At 45.9% G+C, this 26,726-nt stretch overlaps 1 protein-coding gene across 1 annotated transcript in view; it reads right to left on the bottom strand.

Annotated features, from left to right (window-relative positions):
* HUNK (hormonally up-regulated Neu-associated kinase) overlaps nucleotides 1-26,726 on the bottom strand; it is a gene marked incomplete at both ends in the record, with an annotated part of 110,337 nt that overhangs the window by 22,936 nt on the left and 60,675 nt on the right. The window contains 3 exons of the mRNA XM_082655599.1: nucleotides 967-1,102; nucleotides 9,259-9,386; nucleotides 22,324-22,459. Of these exons, the coding sequence (XP_082511725.1) occupies nucleotides 967-1,102; nucleotides 9,259-9,386; nucleotides 22,324-22,459 (400 nt within the window). The remainder of the gene's footprint in view (nucleotides 1-966; nucleotides 1,103-9,258; nucleotides 9,387-22,323; nucleotides 22,460-26,726) is intronic.

Here is a 26,726-nt window from a genome sequence, read left to right as displayed (position 1 = left end):
TCTCTTGTCTTCATCTGAGCTTCAGATCTAGAATGCGCAGGCCACTCAGGTCTGAAGAAAGAAGGGACTCAAGGTAGGTCCCAGTCCTGGGGGGTATTGGACCCATAGGTCCTCACGTTGGCTCTAAAGTCACCAAGGGGAGGGTCCTCATTCCTCCACTCGGGCTAGTTAACAATATGTCAGATGAGTAGGGAAAAGTACAAGGAAATGTTTTCCTGTACCTGCTTTCAAATCTGTACTCGACACCCGCGCATGGGGACACGTGGGCCATCATGAGGTGTCCCTCAGTGATACCTGAGGACTCCTGTGGACTCCTGCCTGTAAGCTTCCCTAAAGATTCCTCCTCACAGAAATGGCACAGGGAGACACGGCCCGAAGCAAAGGACTCCAGCTCTTGACTTTTCTTTCTGCCCCCAACATTTCAGGGCAGGGGACTTAGGGCTGAAACAAACATCGGAGCAAAGAAGTGGCAGAAGAGGAACCCGGGGGATGGTTTGAAAAGGGAGAGAGGCGATTCCACTGGATTCCGCCCGATGCCGACAGGAGAGCTCTTGAGTGGAACACACACACACACACACACACACACACACTCAAACATACACACACAGACACACACACACTCACTCAGGTCATAGCTAGTCTACACGGTCCCTTGGTGTGAATTAGAAAGAGGTGCTGCTCTGGAAAAACGCACGCCCTCGGGAGCAGGTTTGATAAGGGGAGTGCGGCCTGATTTCAGCGCCCGCACGCCCTCCGCCGGGCGCCCCCTGCAGGGCGCACTCTGCACAGCCACACGGGCCAGCCCCGCCTTCACTTCCTCTTGTGTGTGCAGTGGGGAAGGGCGGCCAAGAGAAGACGTGGCCTTTGCTTGAATCACGTGAAGCTTCCTGTCCAGAACTATTCAGGGGCTCGTAAGACAGGCCCCATCTTGCCCGAGGAGGAGTCCCTCTGTGTGCACTTGATTACCTGTTGGGATAGGTGACATTGCATGGCGCTTTGCCCATGTAATTCTCATTAAGCCAGCGATTCGCCAGTGCCTGCTGGATATTGGGCCTCTTCACAGGATCTGGTTCCAGGAGAGAACGCAGGAAGTTCACGGCTCCTGCAAAGACATTCAGCAGAGAACACGCACGTGTTACAGGCTGAAGGAAGACCCAGGGCAAGGGACCCACCACACCTCCCGAGCCACTGCTGATCTATTTTCTGGATCTCTGGGAGTCATAAGCCAAGAGTTTAAGATATCTGTCCAAGAGGTGCACCTGGAACACGGTAGAGCACGAACCAGTACGGGTCTCCCCACATCCTGTACTTCCCCAAACCACCTGTGGTCTCATGGTCCACCGCTGTGGTTTTTTTCTCTGGCCCACTGCTAAAGGTGAGCCAAAGAGGGAGGAAAGAAAGTAAAAAGACAATGCTTGATCTCAAGGTAGGTTTTGAGGAATATATATATATTATTATATATATAATATAATTATATATTTATATATTATATATATACAAATTCTTTTCTCTTTATAGGTTATTACAAAATACTGAGTATACTTCCCTGGGCTATACATGCATCCTTTAAGATTATAACAGTGGAGACAACTACACAACATGGGAAAATACGTTTATAATGCACATGAAGGTCACAGGCTCCAAAATTGTTCAGCAGGAGAATATGCAGGTCTTCCTATGGACAAGGAATGCCAGGGATTCCTTCAAAATGAAGATGGTCTGTCTTGCTTGAGCTTTGGGACCAGGATATTTTCTTATTTATACTCATTGTATGAAGCATTGTGATATTATCCTTGCAAGAGAAAAAAAATACTCTTTTATGTAGCTTTGTACATGATACCCAATTTCCAATATACCAAGTAATAGATTCCGGAAAATAATCTTAATTTGCTTGGTCACCAAACTTTTCTGTCTTCTCTCCAAAGCTGTTTTTCAGTTTTCTAAGATAATCTAAGTTTTCGGTGATAAGTCATAAAAATTCTCACTTTCTCACAGGCTTTAGCTGTCATTTCAAAAACTGTCCTTTACAGAATGATGGGTGTTACTGTCAACCATCTTTTGCGGGGTAAAAATGAAGCCATCAAAAGAGGAGCTAACTCTGATGCCAGAATCAACCCCAAAGAAATAGCTTTTGCTAGTTCAGGACCCCAGGTAACCTCTCCAGGTGGGTTCCCACACAGTTGATGAGGTCACCAGAAGGTCATTTCCCTTTGAGAACGTTGTGGGTAAAAATACATGCGTAGATGCGAGAACAGTCAATGAGGCACATTAACTATTCTAAGTTTTATAGCTGGGTCTCCAAATAAAACTTTTCTAAAATGTTCTTCAATGCTCTGAAAAGCAAGTGGGGCTTCAAAAGAGGGGTTCCTCTTGTTGGAACCTCTATCTCCCTTCTCTCACCTCCCCTATATTGTAAGGTCATTTCTATTTGCTTTATCGGGGCATCTATTGGTCAAAGAAAAAAAGATGTGAGCTAAATGAGTTGAAACGGGGAGGCTATTCAGTAAATGATGTTTCTTTTACAGACATCTCTGTTGCTTACCCTCAAAGGACCTGAACAGCAACCCAGGCTTTCTCAGAGTATGATTAACTAAGCTAAGAACAGAGCTAAGAACAGACTGGATGTGTGTTTTTGTTCTATTTTCAGAACAAGCGCTCTGCGCCTTCACAAATTGCTGATGAGCACAAGTAATTTTAGTTCAGATCTCTACTGGTGAATTTTCTTTCTGTGGACATCACAAATATTGCCTTACTATCCAAAAAGGACTTAGAAAACATGCTTACAGCTCTTTGAAGTTTGTGTTAGGGTCTTGAATATCCCTATGACTCATGAGCAAAAGGGATTAAAATACTCTCCACTGTCCTGGAAAGCCATGGGGGGCACAGCCATGAGTCCCAGCCCGTCTTCTAGGCTAGCGCTTGGGGTCTCCACTCGGGCTCAAGCATAGGGATGGCCCACACGGGGCGCACTCCCTGCCTGTGCTCCATGTCACAGAAGGTACGCACTCCTCCAGTGCAAAACCTGTCACCTCCATGAGCTTCAGCTTTTCCAAAGTCTGGACTGGCTTGTGTGAGCTCCTGACACTGTGCCTAGGGAAATAGCCGCAGGAGACAGACGAAGCCATCAAACATTTTGCTCCAGTGCCGTCCATGGGACGACAGCTGGGGTCTCCCACACCTGAAGCTCCTGCCTCATCACCTCCCAGGAGTAAGCAGCAACAACAATTATTGGACAGTTGAGGCTTCTCAGAAATCTTTTTTTTCATATATATGTATGTGTGTGTGTGTGTGTGTGTGTGTGTGTGTATACACACACACACACACACACACACACATATATAAAAATATATGTATTCTTTTTCAGACTCTTTTTCATTATAGGTTATATACAAGGTACTCAATATAATTCCCTGTGCTATACAGTAGGGCCTTGTTGTTTATCTATTTTATATATAGTACTATGTAACTGTTAATCCCAAATTCCAAATTTATCTCCCCCCACCACTGCCCTTCCCCTTTGGTAACCATAAGTTTGTTTCCTCTGCCTGTGAGTCTATTTCTTTTTTGCAAATAAGTTCATTTAAATCATTTTTTTTAGATTCCATATGTAAGTGATATCATATATTTGTTTTTCTCTGTCTGACTAACTTCACTTATGACAATCTCTAGCTCCATCCAAATTGCTGCAAATGGCATTATTTCATTCTCTTTTTTATGGCTGAGTAATATTCCATTGTACATATATACTACATCTTCTTTATCCATTCATCTGTTGCTGGACATTTAGGGTGCTTCCATGTCTTGGCTATTGTAAATAGTGCTGCTGTAAACATTGGGGTGCACATACCTTTTCCAAGTAGAGTTTTCTCCAGATATATGCCCAGGAGTGGGACTGCTGGATCATATGGTAGTTCTATTTTAGTTTTTTAAGAAACCTCCATACTGTTTTCCATAGTGGCTGCACCAATTTACATTCCCACCAACAATGTAGGAAGGTTCCTTTTTCTCCACATCCTCTCCAGCATTAATTATTTGTAGGTTTTTTGATGGTGGCCATTCTGACCAGTGTGAGGTGATATGTCATTGTAGTTTTGATTTGCATTTCTCTAAAAATTAGCGATGTTGAGCATCTTTTCATGTGCCTGTTGGCCATCTCAGCAATCTTAACTGGCATTGGCTCAACCCTCACAAATGCTAACACCCCACCTTCAGCATCACTTCAGTGACTTCATGGTGCAAAACCCTCTAGATCTTAACTGAGTGTCTGGAATATATTCTAGGTGCCATCATTGAGGTGTAGTGATGAAAAGGTAAATGTGAAAACCATGAAAGGCATTCACAACTCTGTGATGTACAAGCACCAACAATCAGAAAGAGAAACTGTCTAGAAGCCAGAATTGGCAAGATCCCAACAGCTTAAGCTTTCAAACTACATGGTGGAGAAAAGAGGCAATTCTTCAAAAGCATGCAGAACAGACTTACAAGGGCAATAACACTGTGCTCTTTTTCAGCTCAAATATGGCAAAAATTTTTCCAACTTAATCCAAAAAAAAGAGTGCTATTATACAACAGACGTGGAAAGATCATCACAAACATGAATGATAGGGGACTTCCCTGGTGGCACAGTGGTTAAGACTCCATGCTCCCAATGCAGGGGGCCCGGGTTTGATCCCTGGTCAGGGAACTAGATCCCACATGCATGCCACACCTAAGAGTCCACATGCTGCAACTAAGGAGCCCACGTGCCGCAACGAAGGAGCTGGTGAGCCACAACTAAGGAGCCCGCCTGCCGCAACTGAGACCCAGCGCAACCAAATAAATATTCTCAAAAAAAGGATGAATGATAGAATCATCAAATTAAAAAAGATGTGTTCGAGAGACACAATAAAATGGCATATCCTCAATTTGGATGTTTCAATTTTGATATTACTCAAAACATGAGGACAACAGATAAAACCACCAAATCTGGGATGGGGAGGGGAGTGGAGGCATCTTATACTGAATAACATAAAGAAAGATAGGGAAGCAACCCAGTATAGTCGGGAAGTTCAGGTTTGGGGGTCAAGCAGATGCAAATGAAAAACCAGAGAAGCTATATGACCTCACCGAGACTCAGTTTCCTCCTTAATAAATTGGGAATAATAGAACTTACCTTACAGAGTTGTTTTGAGAACAGGAGGTGCTATGAAAAGCACTTACCAATGGCCATTCAGTAAATGACAGCTACTCCTGTTACTGTAAGCTTGTATTCTGGGATGTAAACAAGGCAGTATCATACAGTATCACAAATGAAGGTGGGCCAGGCACGGTGGAAGGGAGAAGTGGTAAACTCGAGGTGCAAAGAACAAAGGAGAAGCAGGGGGCTGATGGAAGGGCAGTGGCTGATCCCCCAAACTGAAGTCATTCCCTCTGTAAACAAGATGACCTGAGCTTCCTCAGCAGCTGGGGCACAGCTCTGGGCCCTACCGCATGGAGCCAGATCCCATATCTGAGTACTCAAATGAATCTATGGGCTGCCTTCCCAGACCACACACTTTAACACAAGTGCCAGAGACTTAGATTCCCTGAGCAACTACTATGTGCCAACGCTATGTTTTGTACCTGGCACAAAGGGTTAAAGCCCAAGTTGAGTAGATATACACATATCCCAATGGTAAAAGAATAAAAGGGGGAGGGCAATGTCCACATTCCTTAATCGTAAAATCAGATATAGAAATGCACTTCATGCTTGTTCATGTCTGACCGGTCAAGACCACAGCATCCTGTAGGAATGTGAAGACCTTTAACAAGCACACACAAAGCTTAAGGCCAAAGTCAAAACTGTCTGCCCAGCGCAGGAGCCACGTGAGCTTGGACACCAACTCCAGGGATGCTGACATTGCTGGGAACATTTCTAATTTTTCTTCTGTGGAATTTCCTTTGGATTTTTTATTTTTTAACATTTTCAGGGGTGCAACTTTTACTTCTTTAAGGGTAAAATTAATTGTCACAATCAGAAGACACTTAGAGCCTAGACTGCTAAGGCCAGATAACAGTACTGGAGTAAAAACAAGTTTGGTTCAGAAGTAATGAGACTGATTTCCTCGTGCTCTTACTCTACCTTTCCTTGCCCTGCTGCCCAACCCTCCTCAGTGACGATGGCAGGGGCCACTGCCCACCCCCCGCCCCCACTCCTCCTCCTATAGCCTGTGGCTCTCACTGATAATGCTGTTTGGTCAACGGATATTTCTGGCTTTCTGCCTTCCAGATATATGGTAGGGTTGCCCTTCCTCAGTTCCTTTAGCTGGGTGAAGCCATGTGACATGTTTTAGAAAGTTAGGAGTTATGAGTGGAATGTTGGTGGAAGATTTCACTGCTGACAAGAGACCTTCTAGATTTCTCTTTCCCTCTGCACGCATCAGATACATTTGAAATGGTGGCTGCCCCATTGGTCTGGGACCCTGACTAACTAAAATGAGCAGAACCCTTTGACCTTTGATCCAACTCTCCACAGGCATAAAGCAGGAATGAGAAATGAATCTTTGTTGAATTCCCTGGTGGTCCAGTGGTTAGGACTCTGTGCTTCCAATGCAGGGGGCACGGGTTCAATCCCTGGTCGGGGAGCTAAGATCCCGCATGCGACATGGCGTGAACAAAAAAAAAAAAAAAGAGAATCTTTGCTGTCTTATGCCACCGAGATCTGGGGGCTGTTTGTTACTGCAGCATAACCTGGGCTATCCTGACTAATACAGTGAGAAGCAGCTCCAGCTCTTTAGGGTCTCACTGGGATTCAAAGTGAACACTGTCTGCCTTTTCCAGGCATGAGGATACAAACAACCTCCTATTGTTCTTTGTATTGGGCCACTTAAGACAAAACAGGCTCTGAATCATAAGAGGAACTTCAGAATCACTCTGAAAGATGGTAGTACTTATGACAATATAACTCTTAAAGAGACTACCTTGAAAGACTGAATTTATTTATAAACATTAAATCTTTTTTGTTACCACAATGAGGTATCATTAGACCCTATCAGAATGGCTAAAATAAAAAGTAGTGAGAGTATCAGATGCTGGCAAGGATGCAGAGAAACTGGATCACTCACACATTGCTAGAGAGAATGCCAAGTGGTACAGCCACTCAGAACAGGAGTGTTAACAGTTCCTTACAAACCAAACATGTGCTTACTATACAACCCAGCGATTTCACTCCTAGGCATTCATCTCAGAGAAATGAAAACATGTTCACACAAAAACCTGTACATGAATGTTGACAGAATATTTATTCATAGTAGCTGGAGACTGGAAGCAACCAGTTGTCCTTCAATGGGTGAATATTTACACTATGGTATATCTATACCATGGACTACTACTCAGCAAGAAAAAGGTACAAAGGATTGATACATGCAACAACTTGGACGGGTCCCAAAGGAATTATGCTGAGTGACAAAAAGTGATATATATATAAATATACAGCATTTTTGAAAGGACACATGATAGAGTTGGAGAACATGTTAGTGGTTGCCAGGGGTTAATTAGGAGGCAGGGAGGTGGCTGTCGCTAAAGAAGGGTAGGACAAGGAATCCTGGTCCTGGGACTGTTCCCTACCTTGACTGTGTACTGTCACATGACTCTGCACGTGTGATGAAACTGCATAGAACTAAATACACACCAACACACACAGGTGCAGGCATATCTCAATAAGCTCAGTGGATTCTAACAAGGTCCTGGTGGTGATATTAAACTACAGTTACTTAAGATCCTACCAATGGGGGAAACTGGGTGAAGGGTAAACATATCTCGCTGTATGATTTCTCACTACTGCATGTGAATCCACAATTACACCACAACAAAAAGGTGTTTAAAAATTGTAATTGGTTAAAAAACAACATCAACAAAAACCTATCTTTATTCTCTATCCCCTTATCCTGGTTTATCTTATTTTCTTTAGAGCATTTAAACTATTAAACATCACACGTGTTTGTTTATATGTTATTTTTTTGCCTCCCCTGCTGATAGGTATGCTCTATAAGGGTAGAGACTGTTTTATTCTCCTGGTGCCTAGAGCATTCCTAGCACAGAGTTGATGCCCAGGACATATTCATGGAATAAGTGAATGAATGTGAAATATGGAAGGAATGAATGAATGTGCTTTCATTGCAGCACTTTCAACATTTCCGAAAGCTCTAAAACATAAAGATAACAATTCAATCAACATTTTTCACATTTTCTAACTCCAGGAGTTATGGCTCTTGGTACAGAACTATTTCTTTTACAACGACAGAACTGTGTAACTCATCTTTCTAAGTACGTAATGCCTGCTTTGCTTTCAGCCTCCAGAGATTCGAACCTCCCCAGCAGAGGTGAAAGTATGAACCGAATTAGATAATTACCTATAGGAATGCATTTCATCTTGGGTGCCATTTGGCAAGCATTAAATTCCGGGTCAGCCTCATGGATGCTTTATAAACTCAAGAAAAAAATACCTGATAGCAGTCAAACAAAAATGCTATATTTTAACCATGTTTCATACATTGAAATTAAATAATTACTCCTTTTTTCTTTCTTGGCCACATGCCTGATCTTAGTGAAGCTGAGTTTATTCTAAGGAGCCAATTAAATGAATGTCGAGGCCAAGCCAAGGCCAGGAACTTGAAGTGAATTGTGAAACAAACCAAAGAACAAACTGTACTAATCTGCTGGATCTGAAACCAAACCTTAATACGAACTGTTTACTGAAACGTGAACCAGGTAAAGTTGAGTGTACTTTCCAAACACACCTGATGCTTCAGTTTAATCAAGTAACCAAACCTATATATATTTAAAAGCTCCTGAACAGGCTCAAAAACTCACATTGCTAAACAAATCCCAGACCAAAGTTGAATGAAACTAATATTTCTTTACAGTGACTTGACTAAGGAAGACACAACAGAAACGTGATGTTCAATTCTTTTCAAAGTCAACATTATAATATGGTGAGTTTTAAAACAAGCCAGCCTGAAAGTATTTTTCCAAGGGAGACTATACGATCCTTTTGATATGTGTATTTTGTGCAGAAGGAGGAAGTTAGGGGTTCAGAATTACAACGGAAAAAGAAAGGATTGAGGAGAGTGCCTCCTTAGGGATGGGAAACCCAACCATATTTTGCGACTTAGCTTTAATACTAGGAAGAGACCGAGTACAATCAGAGGGTCGTCCTAACTCCAGTGCTGCAAAACAAACACTGCTTCCAGTGGTCAGAGTGCAGCCCTGGACCCTGAATCGGAGTGGCAGGTGCATTACCTGTGGAGAGCTGGGTGGGAAGGGGGTTCATTTCCTTGTCCACCATCTTCTGGTACAAAGCCCTCAGGCTAAAAGGCTCCACCGTGAAAGGCAGGGTCCCGGTCAGCATGGCATACATGTTCACACCTCTGAAAAGAGAGACACCAGAGCATGAGACCAGAAGAAGACCCCGGGGAGAGGAGGACAAAGAGGACATGGGCTTGGGGAAGCTGCAGTCCTGCCACTTTCATGTCCACCGCGGTGCTCCTTCCTGGTCATTTTCTAGAACACTCAGCTCTTCTCTGAAACAGCAAATGTGAAAGGCGTGGGTGAAAGCACAACTCTGATGATTTGCACAGGCAATCAGAAGAGGTTAAAGAGCTTCAACATGATACAAATGAACTTATTTACAAAACAGAAACAGATTCACAGACATAGAAACTTATGGTTACCAAAAGGGGAAGGGGGGGATAAATTAGGAGTTTGGGGTTAACAGATACACACTACTATATATAAAATTGATAAACAACAAGGACCTACTGTATAGCACAGGGAACGCTACTCAATATTCTGTAATAACCTATTATGGGAAAAGGATGAGAAAAAGAATGGATATATGTATAACTGAATCACTTCGCTGTACACCTGAAACTAACACAGTATTGTAAATCAACCATACTCCAATATAAAATTAAATTAAAAATTAATAAATAAAGAGCTTCAAGAGCTATCCCAGTAAGGAGGGGAAACTATGTCCCTTCCTTCTGGAAGGAAGTCCAGACCAAATGATGTGAAAAATACCTGGGGAACCTCATATAAATAGGAACCTCGAATAAAAGTAGGTCTGCCGTGATGTGGTTTTCCAAGTACAGTTTAAAAGGTGGATCCTGGAGGAGGCCAGACCAAAAACTACACAGCAAGACCCTGCCCAGGAGGTCAAGTCACGGCATAGCCGGCGTGCCTGGCTACCACTCAGCCCTTTGAGACAGAAGTCTCAGAGCCCACACTGGTGTTCTGCTCTTCCCTTGAGTTCTGTTTTGGCCTGACCCTGGAGAAATTCCTTTGGAGGTGGGGAGGGGAAAGGAAGTCTCTTTCCCACTTTTATTCTCTATCTTATTGTTTATTGAGAGATTTGGCCACCCAGCTCTGGACCAGTATCTCAGATGTGGTCAGAATACCTTCCGAACGGGCTTAACTATACTTCTATCCAAAGCCAAGCTAGAGAGCAGCAACATCTCTTGGAGGATTTTTATTTTCCTGATGTGAAATCCTAATATCATTTTGATGAGATTTCCTGATGGGGATGAAATGCCTTGCCTGCCAAGAGGTCTGAAGTGTTCAAAAGAGCCCAAGGGAATGTTTTAAAAAGAGGCAACAGGATCTCCAGTCAAAACAAATCCAATGAGACAGACTGAAATGAAGACCCTTGGGGCCCGATTCCACCAAGGCGCCTCTGAATCACAGCGCTCTGGAGAAGGACAGGTACAGAGCCCACAGGCTCCAGCTAGAGATCATTCTCGAATTGCAGGCATATGCCAAGACCCAGCTCCTGACTGATACGTCAACATTCATTCCACAGATGCTTGCAGGTCGGCTCTCTGCCCCAGGCAGTGGAATAGATGCTGGCTCTGGGGCGGGTGGGGAGCCAGACAAGGAGCCGCCATCTTGGACTTAGAATTGGGTGAAGGCTGACAGCCAGCAAGTCAACAAATAAACAAGCACAGTTCTTTCCAATAGCGAGTGCAGAGGGGGTACGAAAATGCTGAACTCTGCTGCCCTTGACACCAGAGGAGTGGAATTAAGGGCGACAGAGGACTATAATAAGTACGTGAAGATGGGAGGCCTCTCAGGGGTAAGTATATGTGTGTGAGCTTATCTGTCTTGGCCGGCTGGATATGAGGAAACACTGTGTAGACCAAGAAATGGGGACAAGAATGAACAAAGCACATGCAGAGCCGTTTAGAGCAGCGTTTTCCTGTGTGTGCTCAGTGGAACACGTTTCCCAGGACAAGCATAGATGTTGGGTGAATAAACCTTCTATGGCCAGATAATGTGGGGAGTAGTCACCTGGCATTAAGTGGATGGGGGCTCAGAATGAGCAGGAGACTGTGTCATGTTGTTATTAAAGTCTGAACGGGAGGGATGGCGTGCAGTGGAAAGAGAAAGGCAAATCAGCAATAGAGACGTCTGAAGGGGATGCAAGATGCAAACATGGAAAGCCGGATGGTGGTGGTGAGCGTGATAGAAGACAGGAAGCTGGGAGGAGAGCCAGTTTGGGGGCAGAGGGAAGGGGTGTTAGGGGATGTAACCTGTCTGAGAAACTGGGATGCAGTGCTGCATTGTGGGTCTGTTTGAGGCAGAGCCAACCATCCTTGCTTGGAGGACGCTTGGAGACTGATGAGAGGGGAGAACTAAGAGGGCCTCCAAATTTTATCGTTTTTGCATCAAAGGGGTCTTGGACACACGGCTCTTATGGATGGAAACCCCATGAGACACTCCACGAGGTTGTTGCTGGAGACCCCTGAAGAACCTCAAACAGCTTCCAACCTCCGTAAGGCAGCTCGGGCCATTCAGGGCAATGCATGGGGAGGGGCTTCAGATACGAAGGCCAAAGGCTACTTCTACCGGTTGGCTGTGGAACACGACCAGTCAATCCTGTCCCCGCTCACCTCTGTGTGCCTTAATCCTGGCTCTGACACTCACACCTAAAGCTGAACAGCCTGGTACTTAAACAATATCATTTTTCCCACAGGTGTTTTACGGTACCCAACCCATACAGTGATTCTCAAACTGAGGCCCAGGGACACAACTTCAGGGGCTCAGCAGTCCTACTTTTGCTTTTCTTGTGGTGACAATACTAAAACATTTGACAAAGCCCAACCAGGGACATGGGCCGGCCGCCATGTAACCCAGTCACCCTCCAACTGTACACACTTGACTGCAGTGCCTGCTTTTGCGTTTGTGTTTACCAACACACACTTTTATTAAGGTGTGTGCTAACATATATCACCTTTATTATCATAGGCCAATGAGAACGGAGCAGAGGTGGACTTAATTTGTCAGTGATGTCTCTGTGCTTATATCTGTGGGAAAGAAAGCCTCCTGATTACCTGAAGAGTGTGGTGGTTCCCAAAGTGTGGTCCTCAGGCCAACAGCCGAGGCATCACCTGGGAACTTGTTAGAAATGCAAATTCTGGGGCCCCGCGCCAGACCTACTGAGTTTGAAACTCTGGGGGTGGGCACCCGCCCCCCACGTGCTTCCCGTGCACACCCAAGGTTAAAAGCCACTCAAAGAGTGAAAAGTGGTGAGTGAGTGCAGTGATCACAAGCTGGGACTGAGCAGCTCAGAAAGCCTGTGCCCAGCGGTGAGAGCCACACTCAGACCGCGTACAGCAATTCAGCTCCCACCCACAGGAGCCTTAGCATTTAGTGAATGTTGCTCATTTGAATATTTGGGGGTTCTTTTAGTCTTGGTTAGATTTAACTTGTAAATGAGTTTTGGTTTTTCATTTCTACAGGACCCTAAATAAAAGGAGTTTAATTTTTTTTTTTTTTTTTTTTTCGGTACGCGGTCCTCTCACTGTTGTGGCCTCTCCCGTTGTGGAGCACAGGCTCCGGACGCGCACGCTCAGCGGCCATGGCTCACGGGCCCAGCCGCTCCGCGGCATGTGGGATCTTCCCGGACCGGGGCACGAACCCATGTCCCCTGCATCGGCAGGCGGACTCTCAACGACTGCGCCACCAGGGAAGCCCAAAAGGAGTTTAATTTTACATGCAAGCACAATAAGTAAAACTTAAATAAAAATCACGAGTCAACACGCGGGGTTATAAGAAGAGTGAACGATACTGAAGTTTGACGAATATCGCCCTATGACCGTTTCTATTTCCCTTTATCTTTAGGGACACAGAGCATCCTGTGACAGGTGGGGTGCCTGAAATAGTGCAGAATGCTACATAAGGTAGCATGTTATGGTAATGGGACGGGGATCCAACTGAAGAAGTTTGGTGAGTGTGATATGGGGTCAGAGAACTGACTCTAAAAGCTTTATGAACTTTCTTCCTTCAAGGAGTTCTTAAGACGTCAAACTGCTTGTCTCCTTGTCACCCCTGGCTGCAAAAGATGACAGAAATCTCCTCCAGGGCTTCCCTGGTGGCGCAGTGGTTAAGAATCCGCCTGCCAATGCAGGGCACACGGGTTCGAGCTCTGGTCCGGGAAGATCCCACATGCTGCGGAGCAACTAAGCCTGTGTGCCACAACTACAGAACCTGCATTCTAGAGCCTGCGAGCCACAACTACTGAGGTCGCGTGCCACAACTACTGAAGCCTGCGCGCCTAGAGCCCGTGCTCCGCAACAAAAGAAGCCACCGCAATGAGAAGCCCGCGCACCACAACAAAGAGTAGCCCCGCTCACCACATCTAGAAAAGCCCGCGTGCAGCAACAAAGACCCAAAGCAGCCCCCCCCCAAAAAAAAATCTCCTCCAGTCACTGCCCCTCTCCACGATCTGGCGGTGACCACAGATAAAGGTAGCAGATGCTTGTCTTAAAAATGGTGCCCGTGAACTCTGTGGTCAGACCAGGATCGAGCAAGTGGTTTTTATAGTAATTCTACCTGATTATTTCACCAAACTCACTCCAGGTTTCCATTTCTCTTGGAGGAGTTTATCATAAACAAAAAACAGTCACAAATCTGTAAAGAAGACCCAGCTCTCTCATCCAGCGTCTCTCATCTATAAAACGTGGATAATAATAGTACCTACATCTCAGGCTGTATGAGGGTCAAATGAACTAAGCCACAGAAAGTGCTGAATGCTGTGCCTGGCATAAGTTTACTGCTTGATAAATGTGACCTGTCATTTCATCACAAAACTTTTAAAAACGAGAGATAAAAAGCTCCCATTATATTTGTACCTTATTGCCAAATAATAATAGAAACGTACATTAATAGTCCTACAGCCTCAGCAGATTTGAAAAGGGAAACCAGACTGAGCATCTTAATTCCCCTCCCCTAGAGTTTTCATACACGTTTAATATCTGGATAAAGAGAAATCCAGTCCCTTTGACATTTCAGAAGGATGTGAGAATACCAAGGGAAAAATGTGGAATGCGGTTTATAAACCTCTGTAATCCCATAGAATTAGTAGGAATTTCAAAACATGCTCAGAATTTCCTGATGTGTCTTTTGAAACACGGCCCATGGGCTTTCTAGCTTCTCCATGGCAGACATGGGGCCCCCAAGAACCACAGGGAGTTTTAAAGAAAGAAAGTAATGAGATGCTGGGATGAAGGAGGGCAACAAGCACATACAATTCAGGGTTTTCCAAGCAGAAAGAAATAAGGATGGAAGCAAATCCAGAGAGACTGGCCAGGTGGAATACTGTGATGTCAAGAAAGAAGGAAAAAGTGCCACTGAAGGGCAGCTGGAAGAAGAGAGGAAGGGGCCCCAGGAAATGTAAATGTGGAATCTTTGGGATTAAATCAGGAGCCAAATGGTGGTCCTGATATTAATCCGAAACACAAAAATATTCCCTGGAGGAAAAGTTGGGGTATCACCTGGCATCTCTGAAAGGAAAGACATAGAGTCGCAGCTCCCTGGAGAAGTCAGCAACTTTAACAAGACACAAGGGACAAAGCAATTGGCAGAGCTATGGTGTCAGGGGAGGGTGTGGATACGGGTTCTCACAGGGCCGGTGGGCAGCCCAGTTTATACCAGAGTGAAGCTGAGAGAACCTTCAGCTGACACACCTTGCTTCTGTGTGATTCTTCAAGAAAGAAACTGCCTTGGAAAAATTAAAACTCTCCACTTAAAATCAATAGCCTTCCATCTTTCAGTATCAGTTTTCAGTACAACTTCTGATTTAAGGTCTTAAAAACAGAGCAGGAACAGATCCATCCATTTGGTAAATCTCAAAGTTCACAACTGCTCCATTCAATGGTCTGTGTTCAGCAAGAAATCATTTTCTTGTGGATTTTAAGGCTTCCACCCCCACCCCCCCACACACACACACTTTTCCTTTTCCTCTTCTATTTTAAATGCACGTGCTGGCTACAAAAACAAAAAAGTCGTGTATTTTATAACTGAAAAAGCTCGAAAGCTAAAGAAACCTTCTCTTTTAAAAGTCAAAGGCTCTAAACTACCCAAAAGAAGCCATCAGGCTCCTCTTTCTGCCTGCTTCTCCTGCCATCTTTCATTTTAAAGGGGCCTGAATGAAGAGAAAATGCTATCCTTCCAGATTTGAGCCCTGGAAGTAGCTGATCGTGTCTGGCAGTACTTTTACAAAACAGAGTCTGAGGACTGGAACAAATTCTCCCGCTCTCCCTCCTGAATGCTTAGGTCTATATGGGGATAGTAGGGCTGGGAACAAGATGACACCCCTCGGCCAACTTGTCTACCCAAAGAGACAGCACTGGAACAGAGATTTCCCACAAAGTGAAAACAGACTCACTGAGCCTGGGAAGGTGGTCTGGGTGTATTGTGCAGGACACTCCACTAAGTACCAGGTCTTCACAAAAATGCTTCCCTCACCTCAGATGCCCCCACGAAAGCAAAGAGCGACTTTGGTGAAAAAATGTTGCATTCTCAATGTTTTGGGGATAGAACTCTCACTTTCTGTTTTCCCTACCCTTAGAGATTCAAGGAAGTTCTCCCAAGAGCATTGTAATATTTTGAAAATTAAGTTAATTTGAATTCTTTTCATTTCAAAAGTACATCTGCATTAAAGGGTTTTTTAATTAGCATATATGCCACTCTGAGGAAAAGTCAGTTGCCATAAAAAAAGTTCACTGCACCAGAATGGATATTTAATTTTTGTGTCTGAAATTTCAAAATTCACTGGAGATAGAGATATAGATATTTCATTCACAGGGGTTAAAGGAAAGAAGCGAATGATCTTAAAGGTATTCATAGGGCTTCCCTGGTGGCGCAGTGGTTGAGAGTCCGCTTGCCGATGCAGGGGACACGGGATCGTGCCCCGGTCTGGGAGGATCCCACGTGCCGCGGAGCGGCTGGGCCCGTGAGCCATGGCCGCTGAGCCTGCGCGTCCGGAGCCTGCGCTCCGCAATGGGAGAGGCCACAACAGTGAGAGCCCCGCGTACGGCAAAAAAAAAAAAAAAAAAAAAAAGGTATTCATATATAGTTCAAATACAAAAACAATGACCATTGAAAATAACGGGAGTCCCCCAAGATGGCACACGTCTTTTTCCATTTCCATTGTTAATTCCTGATTCACTAGAGGAGGAGGATCCTGGGGGCCCCATTTGTGGGGAAGAGCTTTCTTTCCCAAGCTTCCCTTGAATGACAAGCTGGTTTTCTTCCTGAGTCAGTGTCAGAAGTCTTGAAGAAAGGCCCCATCCCCCTGTCAAGGTCCAAAAAAAACCTCTGGAGATGGGAGTTTGCTTTGATTTCGGAAGCAAACTCTTCATTTTATTTTTTCAGAACAATAAAAGGGATGTTTTATAATACTGGTGTCTGACCCAGGGAGAAAATTGGTCCCACTTTCACTCTCTTTTTAAACAGCCTTTAAAATTAAATTCTCTTTGGGTTTTCCATTTCCAACGCCGCCAGCAAAGTCGTGGGCACCAAACAGAAACCTAACCAGTGTCTCAGACACAAACATCCCAAAGCAGTGGAAAATTAATCTCTCAAAGAAGGTTCTGAAGTTTTGTTTTCTCCAAGATTAAGAGCAAGAGGAATCAGATATTTCACAACTTCCCACCTTTGAATAGGCTGTTCCCTCTGCCTGGAAAGTTTCCCCTCCTTTTCTCCATCTGGCAAACTCCATGTCATCCCTCAGGAGCAGATTAAAGGCTCCTCTGATGCCTTCTTGAATTTAACCCAGCTGGGCATCCTCATTTGTTCTCAGCACCGTGCCTCCTGACATGCTCTATTTGTTTTCAGGTGAGACTTCTAGGTCACCTATAAGCAGGTATCTTGGTCAGCTTGGGCTGCCATAACAAAATATCACCGACAGGGTAGTTTAACCACCAGAAATTTATTTTCTCACAGTTCTGGAGGCTGGAAGTCTGGATCAGGGTGCCAACGTGGCCAGGTTCTGGGGAGGTCTCTTTTCCTGGCTTGTAGACAGCCACCTTCTCCCCGTGTCCTCACATGTCAGGGAGTGAGCAAGTTCTTCTTAAAAGAACACCAATGCCATCATGAAGGCTCCACCCTCATGACCTGCCAAAGGTTCCACTTCCAAATACCATCACACTGGGGGTTACGGCTACAAAATATGAATTTGGGGGGGAACACACTTGTCCATAGGAGTAGATAAGTATGTTCAATTGCAAAACACACAAACAAAAAAAGACAAAGGCCACAAATTCCCTGCTACTCCCCCATCAGGGGGTGGAATCTATCTCTCCTCTTGACTCTGGGCTTGGCCATGCACTCTACTTTGCCCAAAGAGACATGAGAAAAGGTAACACAGAGGCATCTTGAAAAGTGCTTCTGCACCAAGGCTTGTCCTCTCTTGCTCCAGGGACTCTCCCACCATTATGTGAATGAAATTCTACATGTTGGTGGTTTTCTTTTGTTTCTGGTTTTCATGCAGCCAATAATGTACGGGGAACGGCAAGGACTGAGACTTCGGTATATGGTCTGACCTTTTGGTGACCTCTGCTGGGGGGCTGTGAGGGGTGACCAAGACTTCAGCTAGTCCGTTTCACTTGTCAATTAGCGCACTTGATTCACTGGGAAGGAGAATGGCTCCTGGGACCTGGAGTGGTGAGTTTTTACTCACCTTTCACCTTTCCTGAGATTGCAGAGCTTAAACAAAGGAAATCTCACAATTCTGGAGGCGCAGAGTCTGTGATGAAGGTGGTGGCAGTGTTGGTGTCTCCTGAGGGCAGTGAATGAGCATCTGTTCCTTGCTGCTCCCTGAGCCTCTGGTGGTCTGCTGGCCATCTGGGGTTCCTTGGCTTCTAGATCCATCACCCTGATCCCTGCTTTCATTGTCACATAGTCTTCTCTCAGTGTCCAAATTTCCCCTTTATGTGAGGACACAATCATATTGGACTACAGCCCATCCTAATGACCTCATTTAGCTCATTAAAGACCCAATCTCTAAGTAAGGTCATATTCTGAGGTCCTGGGGTTTAGGACTCCAACATACCTTTTTCTGGAGGGACACGATTCAATCCATAACTTTTTGTTACCCACCTGCTTATAATTGTCCAATAGTCTCTCACTACCTTTAGGGCAAAATTCAAACCCCTTCCCACCCCTTCCCACTCTACAGCCTTCACACATCCTGTTCTGTCTGCCTACAGCCTTCTCCCACACCTTCTTCTTCCCATAGCTGATTCTTCTCATACTTAGGATTTGGCTTTGAGGTCTTCTCAAGAGGCCACCCCCAGCCTTGTTCCCTGCATCCCGCCCACTTCTTCCACAGCCATGACCGCACTGAGTTTACAGCTTTTTAAAAAATTGTCCGTCTGCCCCGCTAGTCTGTAAATCCTACAAGAGGAAGTACAACATGGTAGAAACAGTAGAGGGTGACGATGAAAGGCAGACTCCAGAGTCAAACCCCCTCGGTCCGTCTTGGCTTGATCGCACACAAGCTGTGTGTGTTATCTGGGCAAGTGCCTTCAGCTCTTCATGCCTCAGTGTCCTCATCTGTAAAGTGGGACAACAAAGCATTCCCTTGAAGCGCTGTGAGGCAGACGAGATGAGCTAAAACTCGCAGAGCCCTTGGAACGCTGCTCGTCACTCAGCGGGAGGTATGTGAGGGTTAACAGTGATCATTACAGGAGCAGGACGGACCATTGTGCACTCAGAACTCGGCACAGGGCCTGACTCCACAAATATCTGCTGAATGAACAAATCTCTAGTAAGCCAATATAGGGCTCACATAGCTTCCTTTTGTTTTTCAAGCTTTATCAACAGCTTCTAAAAAGGGTCGAGTTTATACCATCCCTGTGAATTAGGTGTGGGTCATGTGGTCTCATCCCCTAGGGAATGTTCCAGAGTGTCAGCTAACACAGAGCTGCTCTGGGGAAACCTTGTTTCTAAGAAGGAATAAAACATGACCCTTTGTAGCTGAGCAAGGGTAAGAATTTACTCCACCTCAGGGCACCAGAACAGGGACTCAAGGGGCTGCGGTTTCTGGTCTACCTGGACGCATCCCACACGGGCCTCCAGAGCTTTGCCGTGATCAGCTGAAGCCCAGTGTCTGTAAAGTGTCTGACCGTTTATCAAAGGCTTTGACATACATTACTTGATGGTATCATGACTAAGAATATTGGCCCTATTAGAGCTTTCAGGAGACTTTCAGCTGCACATCATCTTCTGGAAAAAAATGCGATTAAGTGGAGGTTAGCAAAGAAGTGTCCAGCTGCCCCAGACACAGCCCCACCAGGCCAGCAGCCAGGGTAGAGGCGGGAGGCGAGAGTCCGGGCATCCTGGTCTTGGGTCATCTCCATTCCTCCTGCAGCTTCCCCTTTACCTGCCCTCCTCCGAGGCCACCATTACTTCTGGGTAGAATCACTGGATGGATGGCGACACAGCAGGTGGCAATGGACCATGTCCCTTTACTTTATTTTATTTATTTATTTTTTAATTTATTTATCTTTGGTTGCGTTGGGTCTTCGTTGCTGCGCGCGGGCTTTCTCTAGTTGCGGCGAGCATGGGCTACTCTTCACTGCGGTGCGTAGGCTTCTTATTGTGGTGGCTTCTCTTGTTGTGGAACACAGGCTCTAGGTATGCGGGCTTCAGTAGTTGTGGCGCGCGGGCTCAGTAGTTGTGGCTCGTGGGCTCTAGAGCTCAGGTTCAGCAGTTGTGGTGCATGGGCTTAGTTGCTCCGCGGAATGTGGGATCTTCCTGGACCAGGGCTCGAACCCGTGTCCCCTGCATTGGCAGGCAGATTCTCAACCACTGTGCCCCCAGAGAAGTCCCAAGTCCCTTTATTTTAATCATGGGGCCCCAAAACTAAGAAGTGGAGCATCTGTGGTCACTAAATGTGGATTCCTTTCCCACGTCAAGGGACTCAGAAGAAGAAGTAGGAACAAAGTCCGAGCTTAATACTGACCCTCAGATGGTGCTGTCTTTTGCAGCCTGTGCTTTTCATTTTCCTTTGTATTTCCCCACACAGGATAAATGATTTGTCCCCATCTTAGTGTTAGCACAAGGGGACGAGTGACCCCAGGCTGGTTATAAGGCCAGGCGCTCTCCTACAGCTCTGACAATCCTTCTTCCTTCCTGCCTTCCTTCCTTCCTTCCTTCCTTCTACCAGCAGTTCTAGACTTTGCGGAGATGCCTGCTTTGTTAGTCACGGGCCAGAAAGGGTCCCTCTCACACAGGCTGAGCTTCATCACCATGACAACCAGGGACGACACTGTATTATCCAGTCCCCTCTAGAGCAGGACCTCAAGAGCAAACTGTCACCTCTTCTCCAACCTCTCTTTCCCTTTGATCACTATGTCGCCCACCCCACTGCCTGTCACCACAGTTACGTGACACCCCTGAGCCCCTGGTCTTTCAGACTCCCCATTCTCCACATTTTTTTTTTTTTTTTTTTTGTACACAAATCATCCCTCTGAAAGCATTCTATTTAGCCTAAACACGTACCCTAACTGTTAAGGAGAGAGAATGATTATAGACTCAAACTTTCATATTCACCCATTAATAAGTAAATACTTATTAAGGGCAGATTACGTACCAGACACTTATGACACCAAGAATGGATTTCACCTGTGTATTGACTCTGATCCATTGGTGTTGGCTGCCTGGTGGGCTGTGTTGAGAAGCATTCTGAGGCCCGTCTGGGCACAGTATAAAAAGAGTCTGGGATTAGCATTGCCAGTCACACCACCCAGCGCACCTCAAAGAGAAGGTATCCTCTGCCTCTGCTTCCTTCTGCCACTCCCCCCTACCCCAGTGGCCCCCAGCAAGTCAGCAGCACACGGCACCCTCTCTACCTGCAGCCTTCACACATCCTCTGGAGAGAGGGAAGGAACCGGGAGCTCAGGCTGAGGCGTGAAGAGCCCTGAGTGCAAAGCGCAGCTCCCACACCTACAGGCTGGGTGGCTCTGGGCCACTCTAACTACAGAGCTGCCCTCCTGTCTGTGTAAAAGAGGGTAAGAGCCGGCCTCACAGGTTGTCCTGAGGAGCAAAGGGGACAGTTAGCTTCCTTCGTTCCTTCTTTCCTACCTTCCTTCTTCCCTCCCTCCAACCCTCTCCAGCCCAGGCTCTGTGCCAGGTGCTGGCATCCCCGGAACAAGAGATGGACTCTGCAGTGGTGACACTGGACTAACACTGGAATGTGGGAGTGGACGGGCCATTCAAAGAGCTGGGAAATGGCATTCCAGGCAAAACCAACAGCGAGTGCTGGCCAGGGGGGAGGGGGATGGGGGGGGCTTGAGCAAAATAGGTGAAGGGGATTAAGAGGCACAAACTTCCGGTTATAAAATAAATAAGTTACTGAGATGTAACCTACAGCATAGGGAATATAGTCAATAATACGGCAATAACTTTGTACAGTGACAGATGGTTGCTAGACCTATTGTGGTGACCAGTGTGTAATATACATAAATGTCGAACCACTGTGTTGTACACCCGAAACTAATATGATATTATACGCCAACTCTACTTCAATAAAAGAAAAGAAATAGCGAGTGCAAAGCCCAGAGGTGGGGAAGACAAAACAGAAGCTGACATGTGTGAAGAACCGTGAGCAGAGGGTGGGGTGATAGGTGCAGAGGCAGGAGAGGTGGGCAGACCCATGAGGTCTGGGGCCAGGCAGCAAGGCTGGGATTTACGCTGATGCTGGTGAAAAGCTTTGGGAGACTCCAAGCAGGGGAAGGATATGAGTGACTCGTGAAACCAGAACGTGATCTCGGCGAGGGCACGGCTCTGTTTTCTTCCCTTCCGGCACGTTAATGAATTTTGATAAAGGCCTTTCGGGCAGTTGGTGGAGAAAAGACAGAAAGAACAGAGGTGGAAATCAGGACCCCAAAGAATCACTGCATATATATCCCAGAGCCTATAATTATAATTCATGCTCATCAAATACTCAAAGGTTATTTCATAAGAAGGGAACAGCGGAGACAGCAGGAGGGCGCATTCAGTCTTAGAAGCTCAATAACTCACATGGACCAGACATCGATTTTGGGGCCGTATTTCTTCCTGGCAAGGAGTTCGGGCGCGGCGTACGCGGGGCTGCCACACTGTGTGCTGAACGGGTCGGAGTGGCCCAGGATCCCGGCACAGTTGCTCAAACCAAAGTCTGCAAAGAGGGGAGGACAAAACCAGCCCTGAATTAGAAAACCATGGAAATGAAAAAGGGGGGAGGGTTGGGGGAAGCAGCAGGAAAGGAAACATTCTCTCGGGCTAACACATCATTTCACATCCAAAAGGAAACCCAGCAGCTGTGAACCGTAACCTCTGGGTATGGGTCTCAAGACAAAAGTTCCCTTGCTGAACTGGAAACATTTTCTATCAGGCCTCACAGTCAAATCCAGAGAGAGCTAAAAAGTATGTTGAACCAAAACATATTTTCATCAAATCTTGGAAATGAGTCATCCAGAAAAAAAGACAGGCTTGCTTTCTAGGACTAAAGGCAGAAGGAGAAAACGAGCAGAAGTCCTTGGAGTCAGCCTGCTGGCTTCCAAGTGGCCAAGTGGGAAAAAGCCGAAGGAAGATTGATTTTCTCTGGCTGGGGTTGGTGTCACCCCAGGTGACATGCGATCCCACCAGTTAGAGCTGACTTTTTTGGCTGAATTCTTTCATTTCATGCAAGTCTCTTAAAAATGCTCCTAATGCATGAGGCAACATATGGTGATTTGACGAGGGGGGAAAAATACACCCAACAATTTAGACAACGCTGAGCGTTGGCCGGAAAAATAACGCCAGAAAGATAGCAATGAGAACTAGACTAAATGACCTCCTAGCATTGCTTTGGTCCTGGATGATTAAGGCCGGGGGGGGGGAAGAAAGAAGCGCCCGGCACATCTAAAGCCATACTGTGTCCATTGTGCCTTTTGTGCTGTGTTTACTTTTGATCTTACAGATCCTGTAACTGACAGGTCATTAGAGGGCTGTTAGTGTTAGGTGCTCATCTGATATCTTTCCTCCATCTTCATTGATTGAAGAATTAAGAGCATGGCTCCTCCTTTGAACTTCAATGTAAATATTATGGTTCTGGTCCCCAAACAGAAGGCTCAGCCCCCGGGGCTCAGTCAGAAAGGGGCTGTGGTCAGAGACAGGCTCCACATCGGGAACAAAACCCTCGCACTTTCTCAGCTGGCAAGATATACGTCTAATTTCGTTGACTGTTTTCTCCTTGAGGCTAACACGTCTCCACCTGCAAAGCCATGGCTCTCGTGAAAGCTGCGGAAAAGCTCAGGAAAGGAGAGACACAGGGTGGGTCTGTGCTATGAGTCCGCGAAGCTACTCACACACCACGGATAAAGATGCACCACCAAAACTTCTCCCCACAGTCGCTGGTGTAAGCCGTATAAGGAAAGAGCGCTTCTGAACAGAACCCCAGGATTTCCCTGGTGGCTCAGTGGTTAGGAATCCGCCTGCCAATGCCGGGCACGTGGGTTCGCGCCCTGGTCCAGGAAGATCCCACACGCCGCGGAGCAGCTAAGCCCATGCGTCACAACCACTGAGCCTGCAGTCTAGAGCCCGCGAGCCACAACTACTGAGCCCGTATGCCACAACTACTGAAGCCTGCGTGCCTAGAGCCTGTGCTCCGCAACACGAGAAGCCACCACGATGAGAGGTCCACACGGCAATGAAGAGTAGCCCCTGCTCGCCGCAACTTGAAAAAGCCCGCGTGCAGCAACGAAGACCCAAAGCAGCCAAAAATAAATAAATAGAATGTTAAAAATAAATAAATAGAACCCCATCCAAGCAGAGCTCTGAAAACACATCAAGGCTCTGAAGATCACCCAAACTCTTCAGCTCAAGATTCGAATGAAGAATCAGAACCAAAACTGGGGTGAGGAAACCAACCAGGAATGCTGCCTGTTCACATACTTGACTCTTCCTTTGTTTGGGAGAGTTTTTTAAAATATGATTTTATTCCTTCCTCTTAATCTCCCTCCTCCTCTCTTCCTCTGCTCTCTACTCTTCCACTCCCACCCTGACAAATAGGGGGACAAAAGGCCCCGATTTCTTTTCCCATCGGCCCAGCCTGCACTAGCAGGCCGCACGTAACCTGCCCAAAAAGGCCCTTCCGGGGCTCCACGGCTCTCCTGGATTAGCAGGAGATCTCTGTTCAAAAGGATCTGAGGGCCCTGCTCTCAGGTCCCACCCTGTAGTATCACTGAAGTAGGAGAAGTGGGGGCATCACAAGTAGAAAAATCATATTGAGCTTTAAACTGAATGGCGTTTAAAATTCCCAAAGGAAATTTAAGGAAGCAAACAGTGTGTGAAGATCACCCACTCTGGTAAGACGGAGAGGCAGCGCCATGGAATACACATCATATTAACCGGGCCAACATTTCAAGGAATATTTCTTTAACAGTCATGTTAGAGGCCCAATCTCCTAAGAGCCCCTAAACTAAAAGCCTCCCTTTCGAATCTCCGTGGGGTTCCATTAACTGTGCAGTGGTTGAGAGTCCGCCTGCCGATGTAGGGGACGTGGGTTCGTGCCCCGGTCTGGGAAGATCCCACATGCCGCGGAGCGGCTGGGCCCGTGAGCCATGGCCGCTGAGCCTGCGCGTCCGGAGCCTGTGCTCCACGACAGGAGAGGCCACAACAGTGAGAGCCCCACGTACCGCAAAACAAACAAACAAACAAACAAAAAAACCCACCCTTCAATTACTCCCTCACCTCCTGACTTGGGGTCTACAACAAAGTGCTTGATCTTAAAAGAGGGCAGGGGAGGGGAGATAAGAGACCAGATCACCCCCTTTGCTCCCAGGCAAGCTTGTGCACACAGCGTCTTGCCTTGTCTTAAGTTTCAAGAAGATAAATAAGAAGAGGATCTGGGGAATGGAGAAGATAAAATCTATATTTAAGTGACTTATGTTGACCTAGCCGAAAGGGTTTAATTTAAAATATATTGTAGAGAAATAACTAATATGTTTCACATTCATAACTGTAATTATTAAAATTTTACACATATGCCTATAATTAGAATTGTGAAACTAGGGAGAAGTTGGCCTCCCAGTAATGTCACATGGGTCTGCCTCAATTAGATTTGGTAAACGCATAAGCCAATTATCACTCAATTTTCTGGGAGCTACACAATGAATCTGAAAAGACGTCGTCCAAATGAACGCTGTTTTCGAAAACTGAAGTGCAAAACCGTTTTAAGTTGTGGCTGATACATTTTAAGATTATACTAAACTAAAAACATCAAACTGCTTTTTTTTTTTTAAAGGGGGTGCGGGGGAAGGATCCTGATTAAATCAAATCTCATTCCAGCTAATTCTAGTTAACTTGAAACATGGCTTACATGGCTTAAGTAAATTTATTTAAATCAGATTATTTCAAAGAGAAACTATTAAGAGAAAATGGTAATAGCTATAATCAACCTTTGAATAAACAACTAGGTAATTCCTTTGACGAAAAGGTTCAAAGGACTTTCAAGCTGCAAAAGGACAGTTGTAGAGACATTTGATCCAAATTGCCCAACCCAGGGGCAAGAAAACCCACAAGACACTGGGCCTTCCTTGCCTCCAGCATCTTCCCTCCCCTCCTTCGGCCTCCTCTTTATGAAAAAAATGAGGAAACACAGATTCTGCTAAACAAAACGCAATTCCCAGCTGCCCTCTGGGATGGCATAATGTCTCCTTCCATTAGGAGTTTGGTTTTAGCTGATCGTGAGAGAAGTAGGCGCCAAGTGAAAAGTTCTAACAAAGGGACATCTAATTATCAGAGCCTCTTTTCCAGCAAGTTTGGGAATTCCAGTTTCTGACATGGCCCATTTTGTCTGGATGAGCTGAAATCCCTGCGTGGGTACCAATCCAGCATTTGCCAAGCTGGGAGATGATGACTGAGTAAAATGGTCCCTGGTATCCAAAGGGTGCGCCACTCATCCCAAGGCAACTGTGGGCTCTAATTTAGGTCCATCCTGTCTTCATCTTATTTTTACAGGTCTCCTCTAAGAGGGTTTATTATGCAGCCAATCTGTGAGCTACTTATTAAATGCATCTGCTGTTGACAGAGATTGGTTCTTCGAGGATCTTCTCAGCAACGGAAAGATCTGTGCTTTTCAACACTGTATACTCTCACAAATGGTCGTCTAGGGCTATCATTTGAAGAGAGAGAAGGGAAAGCAAGCACAGGGGCAGACAGGGAGGCAAAGTGAAGGGAAGAAACAGTGTAGGGGATGCTGGGTGGGTAGGGAGACCCCCTGCCGGTGGCCTGCTCTTTGCTGGAATTACCAGTCTCAGTATAGACGGTGCGCAGGGGAAGTGAATTATTCTTACTCGTACGGTCATGGACATCCAGCCTTCACACAACCTGTTCTCTTACAATCTCTGCAGCTTTAGGGCAATTCTGTGACTGTCACCTACACACTTGCCAAAGACAAGTTC

The sequence above is a fragment of the Grampus griseus genome (genome assembly GCF_964374135.1).
Source record: "Grampus griseus genome assembly, chromosome: 5".
NCBI classification, from domain to species: Eukaryota; Metazoa; Chordata; class Mammalia; order Artiodactyla; family Delphinidae; genus Grampus; species Grampus griseus.
This window is presented reverse-complemented; position numbering and strand designations above follow the sequence as displayed.